Genomic DNA, 27,224 nt, shown 5'->3' with positions numbered 1-27,224 from the left:
TCCAACCACTCTGTCTCCAGCCTGTAGCGCTGCATGGGGTTGTTGTGGCCAAAGTACAGGACCCAGCACTTGGTCTTGTCGAACCTCTGGGGATAAAGCTAAGGTTGTTCCAAATTTTTGCAGTTTCTCGTTAAAGTGCATGCGTTCAGTTAAACAGCATGACACAGATGTTTTATTATCCACAGAAATAGAACAAATTAGTATTGCTTTACACTGATGTATTATATTTTCTCGGTGTAAAATTGAAGGCAGTTTTTGTCTTTCTAAAAAAAGCAGGATTTATTTTTGTAAAAACAAGGTAAACATGTTACTTTGGATGGGCTTGAGGACTTCAGTAAACATTCTTGTTAGTGTTTTTTGGTTTTGATTTTCAGCTGTCACGCACTCGAACATTCTTCTGTCAAAAAAGTATTTTTGTCAGGTTTATGTACAGCTCTTGAATAACGTGTGCAAATTCTACTTACTATAAATTCTGATTTTGTTGGCCCTTTACTTATTTTAATTAGTAGATCAGATAATAAGAGACATTCCCTTTACAAAATAAACTTCCTATGCTTTTGACCTCATCAAACTTACTGTTTGCTTTTCCCATTTATTTTACCAAATATATTTCATGAAGATCTATATTACTCAGAAGAGGATTTAAAGACTTTCATCATACCACAAAATCTTATTGCTACAATTTTCAAAATGCAAGGCACTGTCAGATAATCCATCACTACCAATTTGAGGATCATTTCCTTTTAGCAGACCTTGTTAATGACATGGTTACACTGAATAATTTTTGTTTTTCAAATTGATGAATTCTATTACCATTACTTACAGTTACAGAATCAAGAGGAGTAGTCATGAGATTAATTCACCTAACTATTATTGGTGAATTAATGAATAAGTAGCAATACACTAATTTACTGAAATCCTTTTGTGTAGTGCTGTTTGAGAGATGCAACTACGTGCATATTGGCTGCAGGTTTTCCTTTCCTTATAAGGGTGTAATTAGTTTCTTTGAGCTTCTTTTTGAACCATTTTAATATAAAGCGCATTAAAAACATTCAAACATCAGCTGGAGAGAATGGACCACAAACACAACATCCAATTGCTCCAGGGGTTTGGCCACACTTGCTGTCTGAGAGAATAAGTTAAGTAATGGAATGAAAGAGCTACTGGACCATCACAATGGCAGCAGCACTGTAGTATGCATTTTAAGATGAAATGCAAAGCTTCTACCTCTCTGGATTGTTTTTAAGACAAAAGAAGTAATTTATGATCAGACGAGAAAAATCAGCAAGCAAAATATGACAGTAACTTGGTGTTAATGTAAGATCATTTAAGATAAAATATGCAGTTTATCTATGAAAGGAAGAAAATTAACTTACCATATAATTCAAAGATAATTTGTGTCAATTATATTCAAAAGTAAGTCAGTGAGACTCTGGAAACTACTCTCAGAATAATTAGGATAAATTAGCACATTGTCCTAACTTGGACTTGTAAAACTTCTTTCTGGGAACTTTACAGTAGAAGATAAAATTACACTACACCATATCCTTGCTTTATCTCTGTCATCTTCGTGTAGCTGCAACAAGAAGACTCAGCAAATGGTGTAAGATGTAATTTCTTCCTTCACTTTCTATACTATTCTTATTTAGCCCTTCTGAAGCGACACAAGCCTTCTTATACAAATGCTGACAATAGTCCATTATTTCTTTTTTTCAGTATTTTCAAACAAATAGATATATTTTTTAAGGCTGAAACCACATACTGAAAGCAATTTTTAAGAACCCACCTTGAAGGTGAAGTGTTGAAAAGAGAGAAATCAGTGAAAATCAGAACTTTCTGCAGTATATAAATGATGTAAAAGTCTCAGAGCAGTAGGATTGAAATTGCCTTTGGAAATATATGTTTTAAAATAAATCTTATATAAAGCACTTTCATATATAAAGTTCCTTTCCTTTATTTGTGCTTTGGTAAAAATGTGCAGAAGTTTAGGATAGATAGAAAAGAGACAACTTCTGAGTAGAACAGAGTGATTCTTCAAAAAAAAAAAAAAAAGACACGGGAAAGCAACCTGATTTTTACAGCTTTAGATGTTTTAGAGAAGGAAACATTTGTGAAGACTGTAAAATTCCCTGCAAAGAGTTTTTCTTAATTATTTCATTTTGGAGGAAGGGAGGAAAGAAGTTTTCTCTTACAAAGGTGCCTACTTTAAAAAGACATTTCAGGAGCTCAGATTCATGACCCATGACCCATCTTGGTAGCTAAATTGCCAGTTGCTAGATGAGATCTCCCATTGAAATTCTGTAGATGTTGATGCTATGGCTGCTGTGTTAACTACATTTTTTTTTCAGACTTCTGTAGTAGCAATTATTTTAAAAACATAAGAATCAATAATGATGTAAACATATTCTCAGCCGAGGATTAAAGAACTGAGTTCCATTACCTGCAATCACAGTCACCCATGTCACAGAATCCTAATACCTAGCTCCTTCTTGAAACACCCAGGGCTTTTCTATCTCAGCTCAAAATTCTGAACTGTTCCTGAAGTGTTTCAGTGGTTGAAGGTCTTTCAATTTTGATCTAAATATATCCCTGGACACTTCAAATCCATTATCTTTCATACCGACATTATAATTTAGCTTAAAATTCTTTATTCTTTGCAGGTCCATGTCATAGATAGAACATTAGCTCACTTTTTCCTAGTTGTCAGCCTCTGAGTTTTTAAGCTGCATGTAGTTTATGGGCAGCTCAAGTGCAGTTTCCATACTGTGCAAGGAGCTGATGCTCATACAACTGCTTTGTAAGTCAAATACCCAATTGTGAAAGGAATTGAGCAAAACGAGCCAACATTATGACACATAACTTGCAACCCTGATTACAGGTTACAGTATAGGCTACTGCAAGCCTGCAACCCAGTCCTTGCATAGAAGGACCCTGAGAAGACACCATTTTATACTTGGAACTATGCCCATTTCTCCCCTGCCCTGAGCTCCTCAAATCCATCAAGTGTCTTTTGACAGTCTGAAGATTTCTACATGAGATTTGTAATGTTTACTCTGAATTTAGCCTGCTTTTCTATATATCATAGCTCATTCCTTTTCACCAAGCTAGCCTTATATAAAACACAATACCTCATATTTTGCTAAGCTGTTTCTTCCAGAAAACTGTAATGTCTTGGCTGGTACAGGTTGATCTTTATTGTTAAAATGTGTATACAAATTCCCATTTGAATTTGTCTGTCTCTCATTGATTTTTCTTCTGCCTTTCTTCTTTAGATAAGTGTCCAGTATTTTCTGCTCTTTGAGGTATTTATACACTTCAATCATGCTATTTTTTTCAACCTTCTTTTTTGATAAACTTTTGATAAAAGCAGATTAAGCTCTGAAAGTCTCTTACTTGAAGCAAATTTCCCTAACTTTCAGGTCATGGCTTAGTGGTTTTGTTCAGTACCTTTCCTAATGCTTTAATGTCCTTTTTAAACTTGGATATGGAATTTGATGCAACGTCCCAGAACTGGTCTCATTAATATCATATAAAATAATAGGTGACCTTCATGCTTCTACTCACTCTTTCAATCTTTCCACACCACTGGATTACACAGTAGTGCAGTGAGAACTTTACCATCACGGTGCTGAGCTGCTCGACATGAATTCTGAATCCTTTATCAGACACAACTCTTTCCTCCAACTCTGCCCAGACTCCCAGTTCATATATCTCTTAATATACTTTCTCAGATTGTTTTAAATTGTTCTACTTAAATGGCCTGAACTTAAGAAATAGGTTATTTTCTTGACATCATCTGTATTTACACCTCTGTCAATTCTTTTTGTTATTTCTTAGTTTTAAACCATCAATTATTTTGAATTTTCTTTCCAGATCATAGAGGGCAGCACTGAACAACATTCTTACCTTTTTGTTTGGAATTTAGGATGTCGGTGCTGATCTCTAGAAACTGCATCTTGTCTGGGCTGGGCTGCTTCTTACTCTTTAACATGTATATCCCACTGTTAAAGGCTTCAGCTTGACCTAACATAATATTTGAGTTTCTGACTCAAATATGACTTTTGATAGGTTATGCAGTGTCACAGACTGGTGATTTGGCATGTCTTCCTGTCTCAGCCATGAAATTCCAACTTGACAGTCTTTCAGGTATTGATGCAAAGCTTATCTACCCTCAGATTTTAGGTGAACAATGAATAGACCAAAGACAGGTGTAATTATAGTCCTTGTTATTCTATTTATCTATTCATGATAGAATAGGTTTTGTGTAATACCTTATTTGAAACAGAAATTTTTACCCTAATTTTGATGGTGTAAATTCATCTGGTCACAAATAATTTTTGAATTCATCTTTTGACATTTTCAATTTTTTTCCGGATTCTTATCTACTACTGCAGCTAAAAAATTTCTTTTTGATAGATTGGGAAGGCTTAATTTACATTGTAAAGATGTTCAGGATACATTCAGGAAAGAGAAATCAAGCACTGTTCAAAGTCTGAAATTGAAAAATTTAAATTGTTTAAATCCTTATAACTGTTAGTAACATTTACCAATAGCTTACAGACACAACACAGAATCACTACGAGGGAGAGCATTCTTGTTGGTAACTTTCCTCATAAATTATGAACAGACCAGAATAGTGTGAGGTTACAATCTCTCTCCAATAAAAGACTTCAGCAATGGGAAGCCTCTACATGTGAAAAAAAATGTACAGCTTTCTTTTTCCGTAGTGTAAAGTAGCATAATGTCTTTATGCTAATCACAAGTCCATTGTACCTTACTTTTGAATATACTTACTGATATTAAAATTCTTGCTGATACTAAATTCTTATTATTATGCCTGTTAGAAAATACATGTACAAACTGTTACAGGTCAGAAATAAATTCCCTCTGGAGGCACACAAAGCCATTCCTAGACTTATGCAATAGTTGTATGTTGAGGACAAAGCTCTGTGCATTAACACTAAAAGGAGCTAAATTCTTAGATCATGAAAGGAGTGTAATCTTCTCTAACCCTTTAGCCAGAGGCCTAGTATTCAGAGGCAGCGTGCAATAAAACTGAAGAACCCTTACCATACAGATTAAATTTTTATGTTAAGCTCTAAACAGAAAACCCCTTCCTAAAATCCACTACCTTACTCAGGTTTTACTGTATTACCAAGTCTTGCTCCACCTTAACTAGATAAGTATTACACAAGTCATCTCAAGCAGATGAAAGTTTTATTTATCCAATAGTATTGCAATACGTGTTTTTTATTAAAGTTACGTTGAAAGGGCAGAATTCTACGGCTTTTACTCATAACACATCAAGATGAGTAAAAGGGAAAACATTCCTTGAAGAAATATTTAGTTATAAATTACAGATGATTTCTGAGATAAAACTTACTTATACAAAATGCATTAATTGTACTGAATGGATTGTTTTCAGAAGCAGGCAATAAAATTATTCAAGATATTTTGAGACTTATACCTGACTAATCCAGGCAAATCTTAATGATGATGCTATCATATAAAAAGGGAAACATCGCTTTGAGAAAATCCGTAATCACAGCAATTATTATTTTTCCTATTCAAAATCAGTTATCTTAATTTCAAAGTACTCTATTTCATGTCAAAGCAACAGCTACAGGTACAACAAGGAAAGATTTAGAAAAAGTTCAGTGAAGCATGAAAAGGACAAACAAAAAATTATTTATTCAGAGAAAGTGGTTGATATTGAAGCTAACAATGGGCCTTTTTATATTTGTGTTCTGCATAATTTATTTATATTAAGAATAAAAATATAGGCTGATATATCCTGTAGTAGAGAAATTCCATATACCTTTTGAAATAGAAATATAACTTCCTTATAGAAGAGTATTAGGAAGAAACCTAAGTGTTACGTATACAAACAGTAGCTTCTGCCTTGCAAGTAGATAATTTCCAGTAAAGTGTAATTGGACTTTCATATTTTATTTGCTTTATAACTGTCTATGATGTTTTACAGAAACATAAATGACTACAAGTTGCAATATCATGACGAATCAGATTCACTCAGAGTGATTGATAATGAAAATTATGGCAATAGTATAATTTCAAATTAAATTATAAAAAATATGTTGACTCATTACTTCCTCAGAAAAGGAAATACATTCTCCAGCTATAGGAAGAAAAGAAACTAGGTTAGCTTCTGAAGGAGAGCAAAGAAATATTTTTACTGAAACAGACACCAAGGTATTCAGAACAATTTAGAAATTTATTAATAATTTAGAAATATACAAATAAACTTACACATAGAATAGAATAAACAATAGATAAGCAAATAAACAGAAGGATCAATTTTATCTTTCTGATTTCATTTAATATTACAATTAAAAGACTTAATTTCCAGTTTTAATTATTATGTGAGTAAACCACAGCATTCTAGAGGTTTCTATGTTCATATTTGGTATGTGCTCAAATTTGTAACAGTTAAGACCTAATATGAAATAATTTTTATTTAAGATATTAAATCCAAATTCCACACTTGATTAAAATTTTAGCAGACCTTCTAAATGGAATTTGCCATAAAAGTGTAACTTTTTACATTGTGAGTAACAGAGTCTTGAGAAGAAAAAAAATTACATTCACAGTCTGCCCTCCACATGGCATCTACATACATACATAACCGTATTGAATTTTTCCATTTTGAAACTCCACCCATTGTTAACAATCGAAGTGTAGTGTAGGTTTTTTATGAGTTAGAAAATACCTAAGTGTTTTAAGTATTCCCTGTGTTTACTTCTAAACAAAGGCATATCTAAGCACTTCTAAAAGAGTGAATTGGCATAGAGACAATGTAGTGAAAGTAAAAGAGATTCAAATCCTTCTGAAACAGATTTTTTTACTAGAATTCAGCACAAACAGTCAAATTTCCTCATCTTTTTTGAGATTCCAAAAGCCACTAATGGTTTTAGTTGCATTGTGTATCTCAGTGTTACTCAAAATTTTATTTATGTATATATTTACTGACTGCATTGTTTTTCCAATGTGTTGGACAGCAGTCGAGTAAGAGTTTCATGGTAATAAAGACTTTTTCTTTGGGTCCACATGGCTGATCACAATGCCAATACTCTTCTGCAGAGCACACTTTACAATGTCAGTGGGAGTTTTGCATGCATATGAAGACATGGCTATAGGAGATGACATTTGTCATGTGGCCCTAAAATAGTTCCTTCAGTAAGATCTTGGAGTTGTTTTCCCACTGTAGCAGTCACTTTTGTTTTAACAAAAAACAAAACTCTAAGACAATGTAAAGAATACCATCTGCCAAGAGATTGTTTGATACGTTTTATTATGTTTAAATATCAAAATAAAACAAAAACTGATGATATTAGTACTATTCTGTCCGAAATACTTACTTTTTTTTTTCTTGATCTAGGCTTCTATTACACCACACCAGCTTAAACAGACCAGTCCTAGAATAGACTCCAAAATATGACATTCCACATACCCAGCTATTTTTGTAGATGACATTATTTAACTCTGTGTTAATGGATTGATAGCTGTTGACTGAAAATGTTACTCGTCTACAGAAGTTCTGAGGAAGAATTAACAGCAAGCTATAACTATTCAGCTTAGCAAAATAAAATTTTGCTGTTTTCCTGTTCATATAAAATGAACTATGATTGACTACACAAAATTAAAGTTTCCTTAACAAAATTTCTAACAAATGTTTTGTTTGTTTGTTTGTTTTTTCTTACTGTTAGCTTGGTAGCCACAAAGGAAACGGACAGTGCAAGATCTCGTAGCATGCCAATGTCACCATCGGATTTCCTGGATAAGCTAATGGGTAGGATGTCAGGCTACGATGCAAGGATCAGACCAAATTTCAAAGGTAATTTCAAAACTAAGCTTTCAGGTTTTTTTTTATTGCTCACACAAATGCAATTTTTGGAACAAATATGAAAACAAAAAAGTACATTCACTGAAAAAAATTAAAAGGTGCCTTCTTTTGCCTTTCTTTTGTATATATGACAGTTCATTTTAGTAATAATACACTCTATCCCTGTCACTTTCACAGTTGCCCAATTACAGGCCCTTTGTAAATTTAGCTTATCATTAGATTTGAATTGTCTAATATGGTTTGTTGATTTCTTTTCTTTCCTGAAATGCTTGTTAATGGATTCAGATTGCCGCCTTGGACTACCATAGTCTGAAACAGTCCAGAAAGAAAGTTCTGTGAAATATAAGCCTAATCTTCATATCTGCCTGGTTCTAACTAAAAGGAAGAGTGTATTAAGGACTTGACCATCAGAGTCAAACTCAAGAGAGCTTATCTTAGTTATCAATTCTATCACCAAATTAGATTCTTTACTCCTGCGCCCCACTTGTGCTTTGAAATGCCAAAGACACCATCTTTCCTCTTGTTCTTTTCCCGGTTCTCAGTTCTCCACTGAAACTGCAAGTTCTCAACACCTGCAGTTGTCTCTTGGCATTCGAACAAGACAAAGGAGATTCAAAGAAGACTGAAAGTCCAAAGTTTGCAAATGAAATCATTACATCTTCCAAGGGTCTTAGCATAAATCATATTATCCAGACTCAGGCAGGCTAAAGTAGAATATTTAATGAGGGAGTACACAAGCTATATTTTTATATGAATATACAAAGTTTTTTGTGGACAAACATCACCCATTCTAGCTTTCACAGTCTGGAAAGTTGTTTTTTGAAAACAAGGAGTTCCAATAATATAGTGGAACCATATTTAACTCTATTACTGAATCTTTAAACAAACTATCAATCTTTAAATTATCCAGAATAAATAGTGTTTTGAAAGAATAAAGTTATTGTAATTAAAAACTATGTTATTCTTACTTTGCCTTAGCTGCTTCCTCCTATGTCTATCTTCCTGAGTCCAAGAGATTCTCTTAGCTCTAACATTTCACTACAAAGCAGGTCATGTTTACTACAAAAATTTTCCTTCACGCCGACAGTCCTTTCTCCTGTAATTCATCTGTCACTGCCTTTCCATCTTCATTCTTATTCAGCAACAAATGTTATAATTTTTGACATCTCTAAGTCCCAGAAACTTAAGTTATTTTGACTCTAAAGCCACTGCTATATGGTGGTTTTGCCACAATTCGCCGAGTCTGTTTCACAAGGACCATGCAAGCGATCTGCCAAATTACTTCCTCATCAATAAACCATAAACATTTGGTCCTGTATATATAAACTTATTACCCAGGATTTCCTGCAGCTGGAAATGCCTTGCTTTTTTTGAGTTAATGATCTGATATTTCTCAGAAAAATATAAACATGCACTGAAATTTCAAACACATCTCTAGTTGATTTGGGAATTGGATTGTGTAGTTTGACCTGGACAGCATGCAGTGAAAATCTTCTGATGAGGCTGCAGTGAAGAATAGGCAGATGGTTTAGAGATTAGCAAATTCAACAAAGTAGTTCTTGAAAGTATAATTCAAAGGACTTAGAGCCTTGTTTTGTAACTATTGCAATTTAAAGAGACAAAACCTAATTTGACATTGTACTTTTTCAAAAAGTGCACATTCTAAATCTTCTAGACAGCTATGTGGTTTGAATAAATCTGCCCAGAATGATTCAGATCTACCACTAAGAATAAGTATCTCCTTAAGTGACTTTGCCGCTTTCTGGTTAGTTGTACTACTGCTAGAACAAGTGCTGGGTTTGAGTTTATAATCTAGAAACAGTTTTAAAGAAAGAGGATGAGTGCTAATAAGAGAATTCAAACAATCATTTTAAATAATCTTTACTTCCAGTAAAATTCCTATGTACACAAGATTTTTAGCTACCAATTTTAGTAATAATGAATCTTAGTCAAGAACACATAATTATATATTTTGTCTGAATGCTCTGCTTTTGCATAAGGAATTCTGCATATAAGTGCTTGTTCCACAAAAATAATAGAGATGACTTAGTATTTATTCAGCTATGGAATAAAACAGAATATTAAGAACTCTTGTAAAATCTTTGTTCCAGTTCTAACCTTTGTTTTTCCCCTTACATCAAACCTATAGAAAGGTGCTTCTCTTAGTTTCTACACTGCAGACTATAACCTTTCCTGCAAATATGGGAAATACTTCATTGTCTTTCAAAATTTGAACACAATTATGTAACCCGTGTGTAGAAAATGTCATGGCATCAAGATGCTTTGAGTTAAATTGACACAGGAGTATAGAATATTTTTAAATCTATGCAGGCCAAATTGTACTATTGAAATATTGGGGCTTTACAGAGGAAAATGTAAAGTGTTACTTGCCCTCGTATTGACAAACATTATTCAGCAGTAATTAGCCAGGAGTTAATTGAAAAAAAAAAATAATTTAGTTACATATGTTCTTCTGATCACTTCTGGAAGCTGTTTATACTTTTGGACTTTTTGTTATTTTCTGTCAATAAAACCTTTGTGTTTTGGAATATTGGAAAGTATCATTTTTTTGCTTGCTTTTAATTGGGTGACTATTTTACTGATTTTATTGCCATGTGACATACTGAGAAATAGAGGAGAAGTATTACTTCCTTTTCATCTTTACAGATTTTTATACTTACATATTACTCTCTACCGTATACCTTTTCCAGTGTGAAGAGTCCTGTTCTTCTTAAGCTGGCTTTGTGTGGCAGCCTGTCATAGAATTTTTGATCCTTTTGACTTTTTGATGTCTTTCTTCCTAATATATCCTTATGAGGCAGACAAAGAAGAAAATTTGAAGTAATCAAGATGGAAGTTCATGATCTATTTGTATGATAGACCATTTTTTATGTAATTCTTTGCATTATCCTACCTTTATTGAATATAAAGCATGTTAGAGAGAACCATCCATAACTAATGTAGCCTCTCTTTACTGTATGGAAGCCATTAAGTTGGAGCCCATCAGCAGGAATGAATAGTAAGGATCAACTGGTATTTGAACAACAATGAATTTCATCAAACATTTTATAACTTAATAGTTCAGAATTTTGTGATTTTTCTGCACCTCCTTGCAGTCAGCTTTATACACAACCATGCTAAATAATCTTATATCACAAGCAATATTGTATTGCTGTATCTTCTTACTCGTCAATATTGAACTACAGAGGTTCAGTGCAGATGCTCATCAGCAATCACCTTGAACTTTGAAAAATGGCTGTTTATTCCTAATATTAAAAAAATTTAAAGAAAAAAGCCTATGAGAGAACTGCCTCTCATTTCATCAAAACTAATATTCTTAAAAACCTCTGACAAAATATTACGTTGAAAAGTTTCAAAGCTCCAAATAAACTCTTTAAAGTATTTATTATAATTAAAATTAATATTTGTTTAAATTAATGAGATTGATTTTGTCCACATCCTCAACAGTTCCTTCAGAGGGCTTCGGCAGATCTGAGATATGCTATTTCAGCAAAAAATAATCATAGAATAATCACAGAATCACAGAACATGCTGAGTTGGAAGGGACTCATCAGGATCATGGAGTCCAACTCCTGGCCCTGCACAGGACATCCCAAGAATCACACCATCTGCCTGAGAGCATCATCCAAGCACTTCTTGGACTCAGACAGGCTTGGTGGTGTGATAACAATAATATACAATAAAGATATATAATAATATTAATTTATATCTCTTGTTTATAGATAGTATTAATCTATATATCTTAATCATAAAAGTTCTCCTTATTTCTATCTGTTTGGCAGGTACAGAGGTAAGGTTTACAGGCATAAAGTTCGTTGTCAATGTTATCCACCATCATACCTGAAGTTTTGGTTTTTTTAATTCAAGATATACTTGCTGGACATGGTACACATTTCCACTGATTACAAAATTGATACAGGTGATAGCTGACTCACAGTGATTCGTATTTCCACAATTTTGCAAAGATTTTTATCATGTCTGGATTTATATCACCTCACCCCGACAGTTCGTTCCCGTTCACTTAGTCTGGAATGTCTTCTACAGTCCTCATACAAATTTTCCATCAGAATGCCTCTAGTATTTGACACAGCTGGCAATCGGAGACAAATGCTGCTACAAAGACTTCATTTACTTTGCTGCTCTGACCTTCTGCACTTTCATGGATACTTTTATACCTTAATCATCATCTCTCACCTTCCAGATCTTGGCAGGATTCTATTTTTAATGCCTTGTAGATAGCTATCATTGTTAGCTTTTCCGTCTCTAGTGAGTTTAACTCTATTTCTTTTCTCCCTCTCTTTAATCTATTTCAGCTTGTCTGAGTTCCTGTGTTTGAATATGACTTTCAGCTTTTACAGCTTCCATTTGGGCTTCTTTTTGACCATATTTTGGGAAGTTCTTTTTCACTCACAGCATACTATCTTTAAATTATCTCTAAACCATTTGCAAGCTACTTTTAGCTGCTATTTTTGTGCTCCTTTTAACTAGATATTAACTATTTTATTGCAATGCTGCTTTTGAAATTAAGCTTCAGTGCTGTAATTATTTAGGACTTTTTGTTAATAAACGCAACTATGTTGATACAGCCAACTTATATTTAAAGCATAGTACTATTTTAAACAAAATAGTATCACATCAAATTTGAAATGATGGCAAGTAGTACAACATGGAAGTGTTTGAAAGGAAAGCTGCCTTGCAAACAAATTAACTAACATTAGCAGGAAGTACAATTTTCTCCCTGACAGTTTTTCATGACACTGTTCATTTTCCCTGCTTTTTCTTTTTTCCTTGATCCTTTCCAGGGGTTGTGCATGTAAAGCTTCTACTGAGTTCTAAGAGGTACTGTATATGCTGAATGACTCTAAATAATTAACCAGCTTTGGAAGTGACTGCAAGTGCTACCTCCTTACCTGAGAATTCTGTTCCATAGGTGTAGTCTTGTGTTTTACAAAGACTAAAGTACATATAGAAATGTTTTGTTGCAATTGCTATACAGCACTTCAAAACATTTATTACCTTGAGGAAAGAAAGGTGGATGTTTCAAGGTGTGTCATGTTGGCAGAATTTTCAATGGACATTCTGATATTTTAAGTATTTAATATCAAGTTCATTGGTCATGTTAGATTTTGCTAGTTGCAAACCACCAGTAGAGGCAGAATAGTTTCTTACTTCAGTGACCCTAAAAAAGAAATATTGCATCAAAGTTTGTAAGACCAGTCCTCAAATTCCAGATACAGATCTTTCATTGTTAGTGACTGCTTACAATTACAAAAAGAATCCAGGTTTTCCAGTGCTGAACTGGATTATTGATTTAAGAATATTGAGTTGCAGGAAGGTAACAAAGACATCTTGTGATGGAAAAAACCTTGTTTCTGTTGTACGCAGACTGAAATTTATAAGAAATAATGAAGAAATTAGCATGCTCTCCTACAGTGATGTTTTTAAAGAGACTTTAAAAAAATAATTTAAACTCTTTTCCACGAAGAGGCAATTCATTGTTCAGTTATCATAATGACTGCTCTGCCACTACTGATACTTCAAAATGCAAGATAAGACAGAACAACAGTTGACTGAAGACCCATGGTAGCAGAGAATTGAGTTTAAATGAACTTTTAACCATTGTGTGATTTTAAGAGAAAGGGGAACAGAATCTAAATAATTTTCCTGTAAGCAGTAGAGATAAGAGCAGCATTAATGCATTTCTTTTCCCAATGATGACAAGTAACATTAAAGATACCAGCTGCCTTGAGTGAAGAAAGTCACTTTTACCCTGAATTGTTGTGAGAAGTGATGTGCATTCTCACTGAAACACACATAAAATATTTTTACTATATATTTCAAATTGGATGTTGCTTTTTTTTTTTTTTTTTTTTTTGGAATAGAACCATCTGTGCAAGTTTATACTGAATTTTCTCTCCGTCTTTTTTTTGAATTTCTAAAACTGGCCAGTCAAGTAGTGTACCTTTGGGAAAAATTGAAAGGAAAATTATTAGAAACCATTCAATTCAATTGTGTATTAAATAAGTTGGGAATGTTGCATTATTTCCTCCTAAGTCAGCAACCATTGTTTCATAATGGTTTATATTTTACAGTCACTCAATAAGCAAAAATTCTGGAACAAGGACTGATGTTTTTTCTCTTTTGCAGGTCCTCCAGTTAATGTCACATGCAACATATTTATAAACAGCTTTGGGTCCATTGCAGAGACAACCATGGTAAGATATTTTAACTTAATCAATGTTTAAAATTTGACTTAAAGATGTTCCAGAAGCTCTAAAGCTAGCTAGGGTTTCTCTTCACCCGGAACGAAACAAAGAAGGAAATCCACTTCTGAGAACAGAAAGTGAGAAAATCTAATTTGGCAATTGATTTTTTTCTAACAAAAAAATCCATCTTTATACCATCACACAGAAGTAAAAGTAAAGCCAAGAGTTGGGGTTTTTCTTTAAACTTCTCTATAAGTTTTATTTTACAGTTGCAATGAAATAATTATTAGATTTCTATAATTTCTATAGTGTATCACTTTTCTAATCTCAAAAATGCCAATGCATTGTTGCTTTGTTCATAGTATTTTTTAATTTCATTTAATACAGTGAATATGGAGATGTATATTTTATTTAAAAATCTTTCTTCCCTAGAGCTATTGCACAGAGATAATAGAATAAGTAAAACTTTGAACTGGTATATAAAATTTGGGTAAATATAAATGGATTGCATGCCTTTGTACATACACTTATAATTTGCCTAGTAAAGAAAGACATATGATAGAGTAAAAAAAGATTGGACAGTTTAAGAAAATAAGGAGAAAAAAATGTCAAAGTGTAAAAGTAGTAAAACTAGATATTGAACTGTGAACTGACAAAAAACGCTAGGATAATCTCATTTAACATGAGAAACACATATGCTAATAACTTGGAGCACAGAATTAATCATTAAAATTTGGTTAGAGAGGACATACATACATTCTTTTTCTATACAATGGCTTCACATTTTTTTGAAGAAAGGCAAAAATACCCCTTTGAAACCAGTTACATAGTAATTTGGGGACAGAGGGGGTTAAAATACAGGGAAGTGACAGAACCGTGTAGGTTGTAAGATCTAAATATAGTAAATACTCTGAAATCCCCGTAGTTTCAGAGTTGTACTTGGAATGACCGAACAGAGACTAAAAGTAATTGATATAGTAAAAAAAACCTCCAAAAAACCCCAAAAAACCCCTCCAAACAAACAAACAAAAAAACCCCACCCTAATGTAACCAAAGACCTCTAGTTAAGAAAACAATAGGACAAATCCATAAAGTGAAATATTTATGTCCCCTATCTCCAAGGTGATATTAACAACTGCCTGATCTTTACCCACCTTGGAACATAGTACTAGAGGTTAGTGAGAGAGGTAGATGTTTTTTTTCCAGTTAGAAAAATTACTTTAATTTGTATTTGGGGACCTTTCCAGATTGTAAATCCTAAACAGATTGACGTGCCATCTAAAGAGATTTATTCAGGTTCAATCAGAGGATTAAGCAATACCCACATTATTAGAATAGTGTTCAACAGCTACTTTATGATGCCTGGATGAGTGAATTTCATCCAAAACAAGAGACAGACCATGGGGTCAATAAAGTGCCAAGATCCAGCCACTACATCATTATTTAAAGGATATCTAGAAAATTGGAGTTGTTACCACTTAGAAAAATTGTCCTGAATTTGGGAAGAGAATGGCTGAGTTCACATCTGAAGTGTATTTTCTCTCCAAAACCAGAGAATTATAAACATTTCCTTTCAGTGCAACTTAGTAAGTTAGTTCAATACATTTATTTTACAATGAAACTACCTTCTGTACTGTGTTACCTTGAAAGCAAATTAAAACAGTCAAGATAGATAATGACCTGTCCTGTAACAAATAGTTCCAGGTAGTACTTTATAGGAAATACCAAACCTGGTCAGAACCACAAGGCTTTTCATTCTCCTGATTATATGTATTGAAAAACTGGGCACTTAAGCACAACCTTGACCTTCATGACGCCTGTATTCTGTTTATAATGTATTCACTGATGCACTTCAAAACAGACTTCTGCTTATTGTCAGCAGCTTTTGACCTCCCAGAGACTCAGATCTTGCTTTGCAGAAGAACAAATGCTTTTATCTAGATAGGACTTTTAACTGTTTTATTAGCTTTACTTCTCCCCAACACTGAAGGTGAACTTTAAAAAACATTAAAACCTATCTTAAAATATAACTTAAAATGACAATGAAAATCATTTTGCATTATTTTACAAACTTAATTTCTGCATGGTTTAACAGAAGTTCAGTGTTTCATCAATTGGCACTATTTTATCAGTTTTATTTACTGTAGCCCTTAAAATTCAGGTACCTATGTCTCGATATCTGTTATAAATCTTTAGGCATATGACTCATTAGAACAATTTTTTAGACTCAAAAAGGGCTTTTATATTTCTGATAAATATTTCTTTTCCAAACTGTAAACAGAACAGTTTAAGTAAGCAGCAGGTGCAAAATAAAACCTGGCCACTAAGTGATACCTTGCATTTAAAACAGCTAATAAGGGGATATGCATATAATCTCCTAGCTTTAAAGAAATATGAATACATCGAGGCATGACCTTCGCTGTCGCTGTAATTGCCCTTGGCACTGTCAATCTCTCTCCTTGCCTCTCTGGTGCCCTTGCGGATGACCAAAATCTTTGAGCTCCCTCTGCTGCCCCGGATGTGTATAACAGAGTAAACAGTCACAGAAAAACAAGGGGTTAAAAAAACCCGCAGCAGTTGCAAAGTAGCTCGGTGCCAACTTCACATTACCAGACTTAATAGCTCTCACTGAGGTCAAGGAGTCTGTCAGTGCGCAGTAGGAACTGCACTGTGTGTCTCTCAGGCAAGCAGATTCTCTTAAAGTCATCCACACCTGGTCTAACAGCTCAGGAGAGACAGAGAATCCTAAAAAGTATCTTAATTTGGCTTACAGGTTGTTAACTCGGTAAACTGGTTCTTTCTTTTCTTGTTTTTGGGGTTTGGGTTTGGGTTTTTTTTACATTTCATTCACTTTCTTTAGATATGGGTTACAGTTATTTCATGTTCTCTTTTTTTTTTTCTCAAAAGAGAGATCAGACAGTTCATAGCAGGGAAAAGACATGCCACCTCTTGCTAGGAAGCTGTGATTCTACCTGAACCTACATAACTTAAAGTGATCATATGAGAAATTTAGTTTGTGTCATGTATGCTCTGAGGAGGCAGAAAAAAAAGTGAACTATATAATTGAAAATCCTCTTAAACAAACTTCTGTCACTGGCACCATTTATGATCTAACCTCACCAATCTTTCTGTGTTATTGAACTGAATGGTAGTATCAGTTCTGTGCATGTCTCAATGGTACTCAGCTTGTATTTGCATTGTACTTTCTAAAGCTAAAAGACTTCCTGATCATTAAGAGCAGTCTGGTATATATTGTTGGCAATTACCAACAACAACAAACCCAAGAACAGATTATTCAGTCTTACAGGGTAAGAGTAATATCAGTGCCAACATTTTCAGCTACAAATGCTCAGAGTCGAAATACTGAATACAAGAAACAAAGGCTACAGGACAGTTTGGCTATTGGGTGATAGTAGGCCATACCAAAAAGTCTGCTTTTATTTTAGTAGATATGACTGACAGATTTGCTCAAGGTTTTCTGAGTTTTAAAGGTCAGGTACAATACTGATCTTAATGTAGGTTTACAGCAATTTTTACTAAGTGTGTGCTAATATGCTTAGCATAATGCATATGCTAAAAGTGCAATGAAAGGGAAGCTCACTGAGAGACCTAATGGCAAATGACAAGGGTTCAGACAATTAACACACTGAAAACTATATGTCTCTTATTTGGTCTTGCCATGTTTTTGCTCATAGGTATTTCTTGGTTCAGTCTGAAAAGAACTGAATGTTGATAGGAAGCATGTGATAGATCTTTCTCTATTCCCACTGCTAATGATATTGTCCTGCACTTACAAATAAAATGTGCTTTTAAACCACATTAACCCATTTCTATGCAGTCGTAATTACTCTCAGGAGTCACAGGTCTCTAATTTCTTTAGCTTCATCTTTCTTTCAAGTGAGCATTTCTGTTTATGTTCTATTGTACCTACTCTAGGTTCTATCTCAATAGAGTGCTTGGAAGAAGTGTTCACTTGCATACATTACAAACCTTAATGCTGAAGAGTTTCACCAAATATTTTTCTTCAAAGTAATCACTTAGCTGATTGTCTCAAATACATTAAAATATGTGCCTTTCTTTGGTGAAAATACGCTGAAAAAATCTGTATAGCAATGTGTCAATATTGACGTGGCAGGACGAAATATCTATGGTTTTTATCTCAGATGAGTGAAAGTGAGGCCTTGCTATAAAGGCCACTTTACAGTTTCAAAATTGAAAAAAAAAATCTTTTTTTCCCCCCTATTTGTCAATTAACTCCCTTCTATCACAACACGGAAAACTTGATTTTTCTTGTACAAGTTTGGAAGACAGCTTATTTAACATTCCTTATTTTTCATAAACTTACCTCTGCCACCCTGATCCTGGGTCAGAGTCGGGACTAGACAGAGGTTTTACAAATTCTAGTGGGTCTGCAGCTGTCCAGTCTGTTACATGTCCAGACTAATCCATGCAAATCCCTCTGCTGAATCTGCATTCTAAGCAGAGATATCATATCACCATCCTGAGATACAGCATTTATTCCATATTATAAGGAAATTCTCTAGGATGCAATCAAAGTATGCTTGGAAAAGCACATTATGATATATACAACATATGAATTATCAAATAGCATAATTTTTCTTTTAATTTAAAAAATAATAATTCCTATACTGATTGGTTTTACAAGCAGCAATGGAAAACATTTTTTGTGCACTTCTGCTCTGACACTTTTAGTCTAGGATAACTTTTTAGAAGGGAATCTTGGAATTCAGATACTGTGTGGTGGAAGATACTAGGTAAAATGCTGACTGGTTGTACAACAGGACAACAGCATAATGAAGCAGAGAGAACCAAGAAAATGCTAGGCAAAGGTAGCACAACCATCTCCCATCCATCTCACCAAGTTACAGGGTGTGACATGGTACCAACTGCTTGGAATAGCTGATCAAGGGTGCACATTGCATATTACTAACACAAGTTGAGTCAGGTGCCTATTTAAAATGAGATCAATTTGAAGTTTTGCATAAAAACATGACAGTCAGGTATCTGATTTGCTGGTAAACTGTGATAGTGCAGCTAAAGGGTAGGTTGAGTAATGCTACACATAGAAGAGGTTAGTACAGATGATACAACATATGATAATTATCATGTACCAATAGCTGAATTTCCAAATCTAAGGAAATCTGTTTTCCTACTAACACTGAAAATTGTCTTTATATAAGTCAGAAATGAGGACAAAGAATATCACTGTGTTTATCCACTGGTCTCTGTGAATCTTATGAAAATGACCATACTATTCTATACTTTTCCTAACCTCTTTCTATGTTATAAAATGAGGATATTCCTGTATTCTTTCCTGGCATCTCTGAGTTTTTTCTCAGGAAATAACTCCAGCCTTTTAGGCTCTTTTGATGACTCTGAAAAAAGTAAGAGAAATATCAATTTTTCTTTTGGATTCTTTTGATGGTTTATAAATGATTAAAAAAAAATAGACAATGTTTGGACTGAATAATTCCAGAATTAAATTACTGGAATTTGGGCAGCAAATGAGCTCTACACTGAAGCAAAGAGTTCGGACTCTTATGTTTGATTTAGGCATGGACTAGCAAAAATGGCTGATTAAGCAGATTTTTAAAAATCATCAGATGCTTTGCCTTCACTGAAGTTGATGGCTGTTGGAGAAACTGGTAGCAGAATTCTCTTTCTGACCTCTCAAGACAGTGGTTTTTAAACTCTTTTCAGAAGTAACTCTCCGGTGAGATATTAGGGACCATTAGTGTTCATTTCTTGGTTAATAGAGTGTGTTCATGTTGCTTCAAAAAAAGGCTCAGTTACAGGGATGGTTTGCACATATTTCCTTTGCTTATTAATCTAGTTTATTAAACATGGATATATCAAAAAAAACAGAAACATAAACTATGAATAGACACATCAGTAAAAAATGAACAAACAAACTTGCCTTGTTAAACATAAGGTTAATCTTTCCTGTTTATAGCAGTAAAACTCCAATAAACCAACTTAAGACTAAGGTTTATTTTTATAGCATCCTGAGGCCAAATTCTGCTGAAAGCTCTAGAGATATAGTCAAACTTACCTAATAACAGAGTGCATTTGCCTGAGGAAAAAAAAAAAGAAAAACAGCAGGGTTTTGTTTTCCAGACATTTCTAGATAACATTTCAACAATTTATGAAGAATTGAAACTTCTTTTATGAAAAGAAATTATATCATGCAGTCAAATCTCTAGACTAACTGTGAAGTTCCAATCAAGAATAAATGATACTGTAATGATGAAAAACTGTTAGAAAAATTTTTGTACATTTTCAATACCTTTAGATGAATGAACTGTCGCAGAGGATCTCACTCAGTTGTTAGTGTGCATTTGCAGTATTAATGAAAATTTAAAAGTGAATCAAGAACTGAAAAGGACTATATTCTGTGCATGAACAATTCACAGATCTGAAAATATAATAATAAGTATCCACAGTAAAAAAGAATTTCAAAATGACAGTTTTCACTGAGTGCAATCGTATAACAAACAGTATAAAGGTGTGGTCCTTTTGTGAAAGCAGATGCCTTTAATGCAGAATGAAGTACTAAAATTCCAATTCCAATTGTTTTGATTTGTAATCTGGGTTCATGTGTGTGGTTGTGACCTATCATTTATTTCAAAGTTTTTTTGGAAGAAGATAAATCAGAATTTTTTTAACCTCATTTGAAGAAAAAACTGAATCCAGGCCTACAATCGCCTTAGTACTCTAAGCCTACAAGTAATAGTTCTGTTTCATCTAAAATAGATAAATATTTACCAGAACAGGTAAATATGAGCTCCTCCAGACACACTAGGACTAACAATTTTGTTGTTCTCTCTGGTCCATTTTAACAAGCCTTCTTAAAGATTTTACAATGCACTTTGTACAATACAGAAAGCTGAACAGCTCAATTTATAGACAAAGATTTTCATTTCCCCACAGACACTTACTGCAACTATTAGCAACAGAAGACCTGAAGTGACCTCCTACATCATCAGTGCAAGCTCTTGCTGCTGCAAGAGCAGCATCACCTGTTCTAGTGCTGCCTAAAACCTGAATTATTTCTTTACAAACTTACAAAAGATTCTTCCAGAATCTTTATCTTCTCATTCCAAGGGAGACTTAGCCTTTAGTCAGATTTACACAGAATCACAGAATATGCTGAGTTGGAAGGCACCCACAAGGATCACTGAGTCCAACTTGTAGTCCTGCACAGGACCATCCCCATGTGCCCGAGAGCATCGTCCAAATATATCTGGAACTCTATCAGGTTTGGTGCTGTGACCACTTCCCTGGGGAGCCTGTTTCAGTGTCCAACCACCCTCTGAGTGAAGAATTTTTTTCTAACATCCAACCTAAACCTCCCCTGACACAACTTCAGGCCATTCCCTCAGGTCCTGTGACTGGTCACCACAGAGAACAGATCATTGTTTGCCCCTCCTCTTCTCCTCGCGAGGAAGTTGTAGACTATGATGAGGTCTCCCTTTTTACATCCTTTGTTTACCTACAGCCAACTGATCTTCTAGCAAAGCTGGAGAACAGTTCACACCTCTTATTTCCACTTCCCTATGCTTGCTTATATTGATTCTTCTTTCTCTGACTGCTCTTTTTCACTTAAAGGGAAAACCACAACTTTTATAGCACCACACTATGAAAGCCCATGGCACTATTTCTATCCCTTCCAGTATTTTTTTACTTACTCTCACATTTTTATATTAGTCTTTTCAACCTGTTTGAAGAGCACCTATCAGGTAGGCTGTTCCTAAAAATCTATATCCTGATATAGCAATTTCAGCATTATCCAGAAAAAGCTGTGGAGATAACTAATTTGCAAGCTGCATGCTACTCAGTCACTATTGTAGAAAATCTGAGGATATGTGAAAATAAGATTGTGGCATCACTGCATAGCTCTGTTCACATCATATGAGGTATACTGTTTATAAAGTTTCATATTTTGTTGCAATCATGCAAGAATATTAACTCTCTTGAGGTTATAATTATGTAACTCATGATGTTTCCTAAAATTATAAGAACACAGATACCAGTGTAAAGACATTATTAAAAAAAAAATAAAATAAAAGGACTAGGCCAAAAGTAATACTTTTAAAAATATCTTTAGTGTAGCTGCCTCATGATGTGTATTTAAGAGATGGAAGTTAATCTCATCATGATATAGGTGGATTTTGTCCTTAACTCCCATTAACGCTAATAGGAGTTAAGTCCATAAATCCCCATCTATCACTATAAGACTATAGCCTGTTCTCAGTTTTACATGAACCTGAAATTTACTAACACTCTTTACAGAAACAGAAGCTGTAGTCGACTTTAGAAAAACCATTGAAGGAACTTGAATTAAGAAAACAAAGGATTTTCAGATTGTCACCTTTGTTCCTAATTTCTGTTCTTGAGTCTAGTAAATATGTGCTGGAAAAGCTCCCAGGAAAAAGATTTTACATGAAGCATTAACCTTGAAATTCTTTCCTTGAATAAGTTTGAGTTATCATTAAAAATTCTGTTCTGTTCTCACATCTTCATTTTGTTTTGAATACTCAGTACTTCATACACTCTGGGTATGCATACTCTGGGTGTGCATTTTTAATTACAGTAGCCAAAGCAATTACTCAGCACGAAAGGGCTGTACACTTAGAATTTTCATACTTTTCATTGGGTCTGGCTGAGATGGAGTTTATTTTCCCATAGCCCTCACAGTGCTGTGCTTTACATTGGTAGCCAGAAGTGTTGATAACACAACATTTTTTTGGTTACTGCTGAGCAGTGCTGGCACAGCATCAGCGCTGTCTCTCAACAGTCCTCTCCCCCACTCTCCCTTCCCATTGAGAGGCGGGACAGGGAAGGCAGGCAAGATTCTGGGAAGGGAAACAAGTAGGCCAGGTGACCCGTACCATATGACATCAGCTTATAAAAAAAGACCATATAGAAGCTGAGGAAAGGAGGAGGAAGTGGAGAGCATTTGTTATATACGATGTTTGCCTTCTGGAGCTGCCCCTACATGTGCTGAAGCCCTGCTTCACAGGAAACAGCCAAACACTACTTGCTAATGGGAAGTAGAGAATACACCTTGTTATTTTCCTCTTTGCTTATCTGTGTGCTAACTTCTATTTTTGCTTTAGTAAACTGCCTTATCTCAAAAGACTGTAGTGGGTTAACTCTGGTTGGATGCCAGGTACCTATCAAAGCTGTTTTATCTCTCCCCTCTGCAACTGGACAGAGGAGAGAAGATACAATGAAGGGTTCATGAGTTGAGATAAGGACAGGCAGAGATCACTTACTGATCACCATCATGGGCAAAACAGATTTGAAGTGGGGATATTAATGAAATCAATTAACAAAATCAGAGCAGGATAATGAGAAGTAAAATAAATCTTAAAAACACCTTCCCCCCACCCCTCCCTCCTTCCCAAATTCTACCTCCTCCCCCTCATCAGCGCAGGGAGATGGGAAATAGGGATTATGGTCAGTTCATCACAGGTTGTTTCTGCCATTGCTCAGAGAAGTCCTTCCCCTGCTCCCTGTGGGGTCCCTCCCACAGGAGACAGTTGGACACAAACTACCGAACGTGGGTCATTTTTCCAAGAGATGCAGTCCTTCAGGCACAGGCTGCTCCAGTGTGGGTCCTCCACAGGGCCACAAGTCCTACCAGGAAAATCTGCTCCAGCATGAGCTCCTCTCTCCATGGGTCAGCAGGTCCCTGTCAGGACACTGCTCCAACAATGGCCTCCCAGAAGGTCACAGCCTCATTTGGGCATCCACCTGCTCCAGTGTGGGTCTCCTCCATGGGCTGCAGGTGGATCTCTGCTCCCTCATGGTCCTCCATGGGCTGCAGGGGCACAGCTGCCTCACCATGGTCTGCACCGTGGGCTTCAGGGGAACCTCAGCTCCAGCATCTGGAGCACCTCCTGCCCCTCCTTCTGCACTGACCTTCTGCAGAGTTGTTCACATGCTCCACTCTTCTCTGGCTGCAATTTCATCTGACCCCTAAGTTTTTCTTTTTCCTTCTTAAGTATGTTATCACAGAGGTGTTACTCTCATTCCTGATTGGCTCAGCCTTGGCCAGTGGAGGGTCTGTCCTGGAGCCAGCCAGCATTGGCTCTGTCGGACATGGAGGAAGCTTCTAGCAGCTTCTCAGAGAAACCACCCTGTATCCTACTACCTAAATGTGCCACACAAACCAATACATATTCCCAAAGTACAGAGATATATCCTAAATCATATATTAAAAAAAAAGTTGAAAACGTTTTATAATACTTTAAAATTAAACAGTAAAATCATATATTTTATCAAAGGAACTTGTAAGGATCCATTTTTTACATAGTCTTTTTCCTTTTCCATAGAGAATACACAGCATGTTATCAATTATGGTCATCAGCAGCTGGTAGAACAAGAAGTATTATGAGACTTGTGAATCAGGCTTTAACTTTGTTTAAAAGCTAATATGATCACAGAAAGTGTGGTCTGATATGCATTTTTAATGCCCCGTCTGATGTCATTACTGCCAATATAACAATGGTGCCAGATCTCTTTCTTTTTTGTTTTCCTAAATCCTTCTAGATTCTAATACCAATTTAGACAAAAACAAAACTCAGCATCTCTCAGACGGTTTCGTTTCTTCAACTGCGCAAAATAATCCTTATGACTTCAGAATCTCACTTATTACATGGATCTCAGCAGCAGCAGCCATCTCCTACAGCAGAGAAATTGGATTCTGTGTCTTCTCTCACTCCCAAGTACCTCCCTTTGCCCCTTCAGCTAGTTATCCACCTTATCCAGGAAGTGCAACCCTGCCATTTAAATTCGCCAGACAGGTGTCTCTAAACAGGGATGTGCAGATTGTCACCTTCTTCTCAGTCTCCAAATTTCAGGTAATCCCAGCTCACAGCTTCTTTGCTCCTATGAGTCTAGTGCTCCAGCTTGCAGAGGCTTTGAATTTCTCAACTTCATCCAAGTGCTTTTGGCACTGCAAAGCCAACAAAAATCCCTCATCATGATTTAACCCCAGCCAGCAAACAAGTACCACACAACCGCTCTCTCACTACTCCATCAGTGGAATCAGGGAGAGAATTGGAAGGGTTAAAGCTAGAAAAATTGTGAATTGAGATAAAGACAGTTTAATAGGGAAAGCAAAAGCCGCACATACAAGCAAATCGAAACAAGGAATTAATTCACTACTTCGCATGGGCAGGCAGGTGTTCAGCCATCATCAGGAAAGACAGGTCCATCATGTGTAACGGTTACCTGGGAAGACATCATCACTCCAAATGTCTCCCTTACTCCTTCCCCTCTCTCCCCCATATATACTGAGCGTGACACCAGATGGTATAGAATATCTCTTTGGTCAATGGGTGTTGGTTATCCTTGCTCTGTCTCTTCCCAACCTCCTATGCACCCCTTTGCATAGTCTCTTTGCCAGCATGGCAGTACGGAAAGCAGAAAAGTCTTTGACTCTGTGGAAGCACTGCTCAGAAATAACAAAAAACACCTCTATATTATCAACCCTGTGTTCATCACAAGTCCAAACATAGCCTCGTACTAGCCACTGTGAGGTAAACTAACTCTACCTCAGCCCAAACAAGCTGTAGCCTTCTCCACAGTTCAGAAAGATCCCAACTTGCAAGCATCAAGGCTTAAAATTTAATTCTGCCTAGGAACAAATTTAATCCCATATTTTCTTTCACAGAAAAAAAACAAACTAAAAAAACCCACCAACCAAATAACCCCAAAACCAAACAAAAACAAAACCCCAAAACAAAAATAAAACAAAAAAAACCCCAAGTAAAACAAAACAAAACAAAACAGCAATACAAAAAAAAAAAAAAGGCAACTGCCTCCTCAAGGCATTTCTTGTCAGAAACCAAAGCATTGTGAACAGATACTGAGCTAAAACTTTATCAAAATCATGAAGGTGAATTGAAAGCAAATATATTGAACACACAGAACTGAGGAAAAGTAGATATTCACTATTTCTTCTTTACCTGTTTCTAATGATAAAACAATGATTTTGAAAAGCACTTCTGGAAAATCTGAATTTATTCCCTTGTTTTAAAAAATATGAAGTCTTTATAAAAGCCTTTACATTGCCTGCTCATTCAATCACTAGATTTCCTTTTCAGTTAACGTATTTCCATAATGTAAATGTATAGGAACATATGAAAGTTAATTTACTGGCATAACGGGATTAGCTAAAGAAGATTTCTAGTCTGCTTTCCATCTACAAACATTGTGAGCTACAATATGCGGGATCTCTCACAATCTTCTTTTAGTTCCTCTATCTTCTTTTAGAAGATTTAAATTGAATAAGGGTTTAGCTACTTGACTTCTGGTAGGATTGAAAGGATAGAACACTGAAAATTTGATGATTCTAATCTTTCATTATTAGTCATTATTAGTTCTCTTGATTGCAATTTATTTTTCCTTATTTTTGTGAATATTATGAAACTGGTTACTCTACAGTTCCAGAAAACTGAATATATAAAATGCATGATTTGCATGTCTTGATAAAATGATGTAATATATACTACAAACATGTGTAACAACAGTTTTCAAAGTATATATTTGTACTTTGGTTAATTATCTCATTAATTTTGGATAGTTTTACTTTTATTTTTAAGTATTTATACTAGACCTTACAGGGTAACAAGACTTTTTCCTAGCTTGGGAAAACATGGAGAAAATATTTCAGATTTGTGTCTGTGACTACTGTTCTGGTATTACAGTAATATTATGAACCACAGGACTTGAGATCTATCAAAATAAGGTTAGATTTGCTTTTCAATGAGTAACCTCTACTTCCACCCTCTTCATCATGGACCTAGTGGAAGTCCATGAGCTTGACATTTCTTCTTTATCCCTTGTTACTCATCTGGACCCACGTGCACTGTTCACAAAGTTATTTTCCTTATGAAAAGAACAGGTTAGTAAATGGATACTGAGTGGAATTTGTATTTGTTAAAGTTTTATTTAGTTGTCCAAGTGCATTTAGTGTGGCCATAATAATCCCTTAGAGTTCCTGGGTTATCTAGGATGGTAGACATATCACAGAATTGCAGGAGACATGCATCTTTTTGAACCAGCAGCCAAAAGGCAAAATATCTCAGGGCTTTTCAAGTCCC

At 35.1% G+C, this 27,224-nt stretch overlaps 1 protein-coding gene across 3 annotated transcripts in view; it reads left to right on the top strand.

Annotated features, from left to right (window-relative positions):
• Positions 1-27,224, top strand: part of GLRA3 (glycine receptor alpha 3) — an 89,379-nt gene that overhangs the window by 13,909 nt on the left and 48,246 nt on the right. For all 3 annotated transcript variants that reach the window (XM_064652521.1, XM_064652518.1, XM_064652520.1), the window contains exons 2-3: positions 7,725-7,852; positions 14,030-14,097. In XM_064652521.1, the coding sequence (XP_064508591.1) occupies positions 7,725-7,852; positions 14,030-14,097 (196 nt within the window). The remainder of the gene's footprint in view (positions 1-7,724; positions 7,853-14,029; positions 14,098-27,224) is intronic.

This window comes from Pseudopipra pipra, chromosome 4 (genome assembly GCF_036250125.1).
Source record: "Pseudopipra pipra isolate bDixPip1 chromosome 4, bDixPip1.hap1, whole genome shotgun sequence".
Taxonomy (NCBI): Eukaryota; Metazoa; Chordata; class Aves; order Passeriformes; family Pipridae; genus Pseudopipra; species Pseudopipra pipra.
Note: the sequence above shows the minus strand (reverse complement) of the source record. Positions and strands in the feature narration are given on the sequence as shown.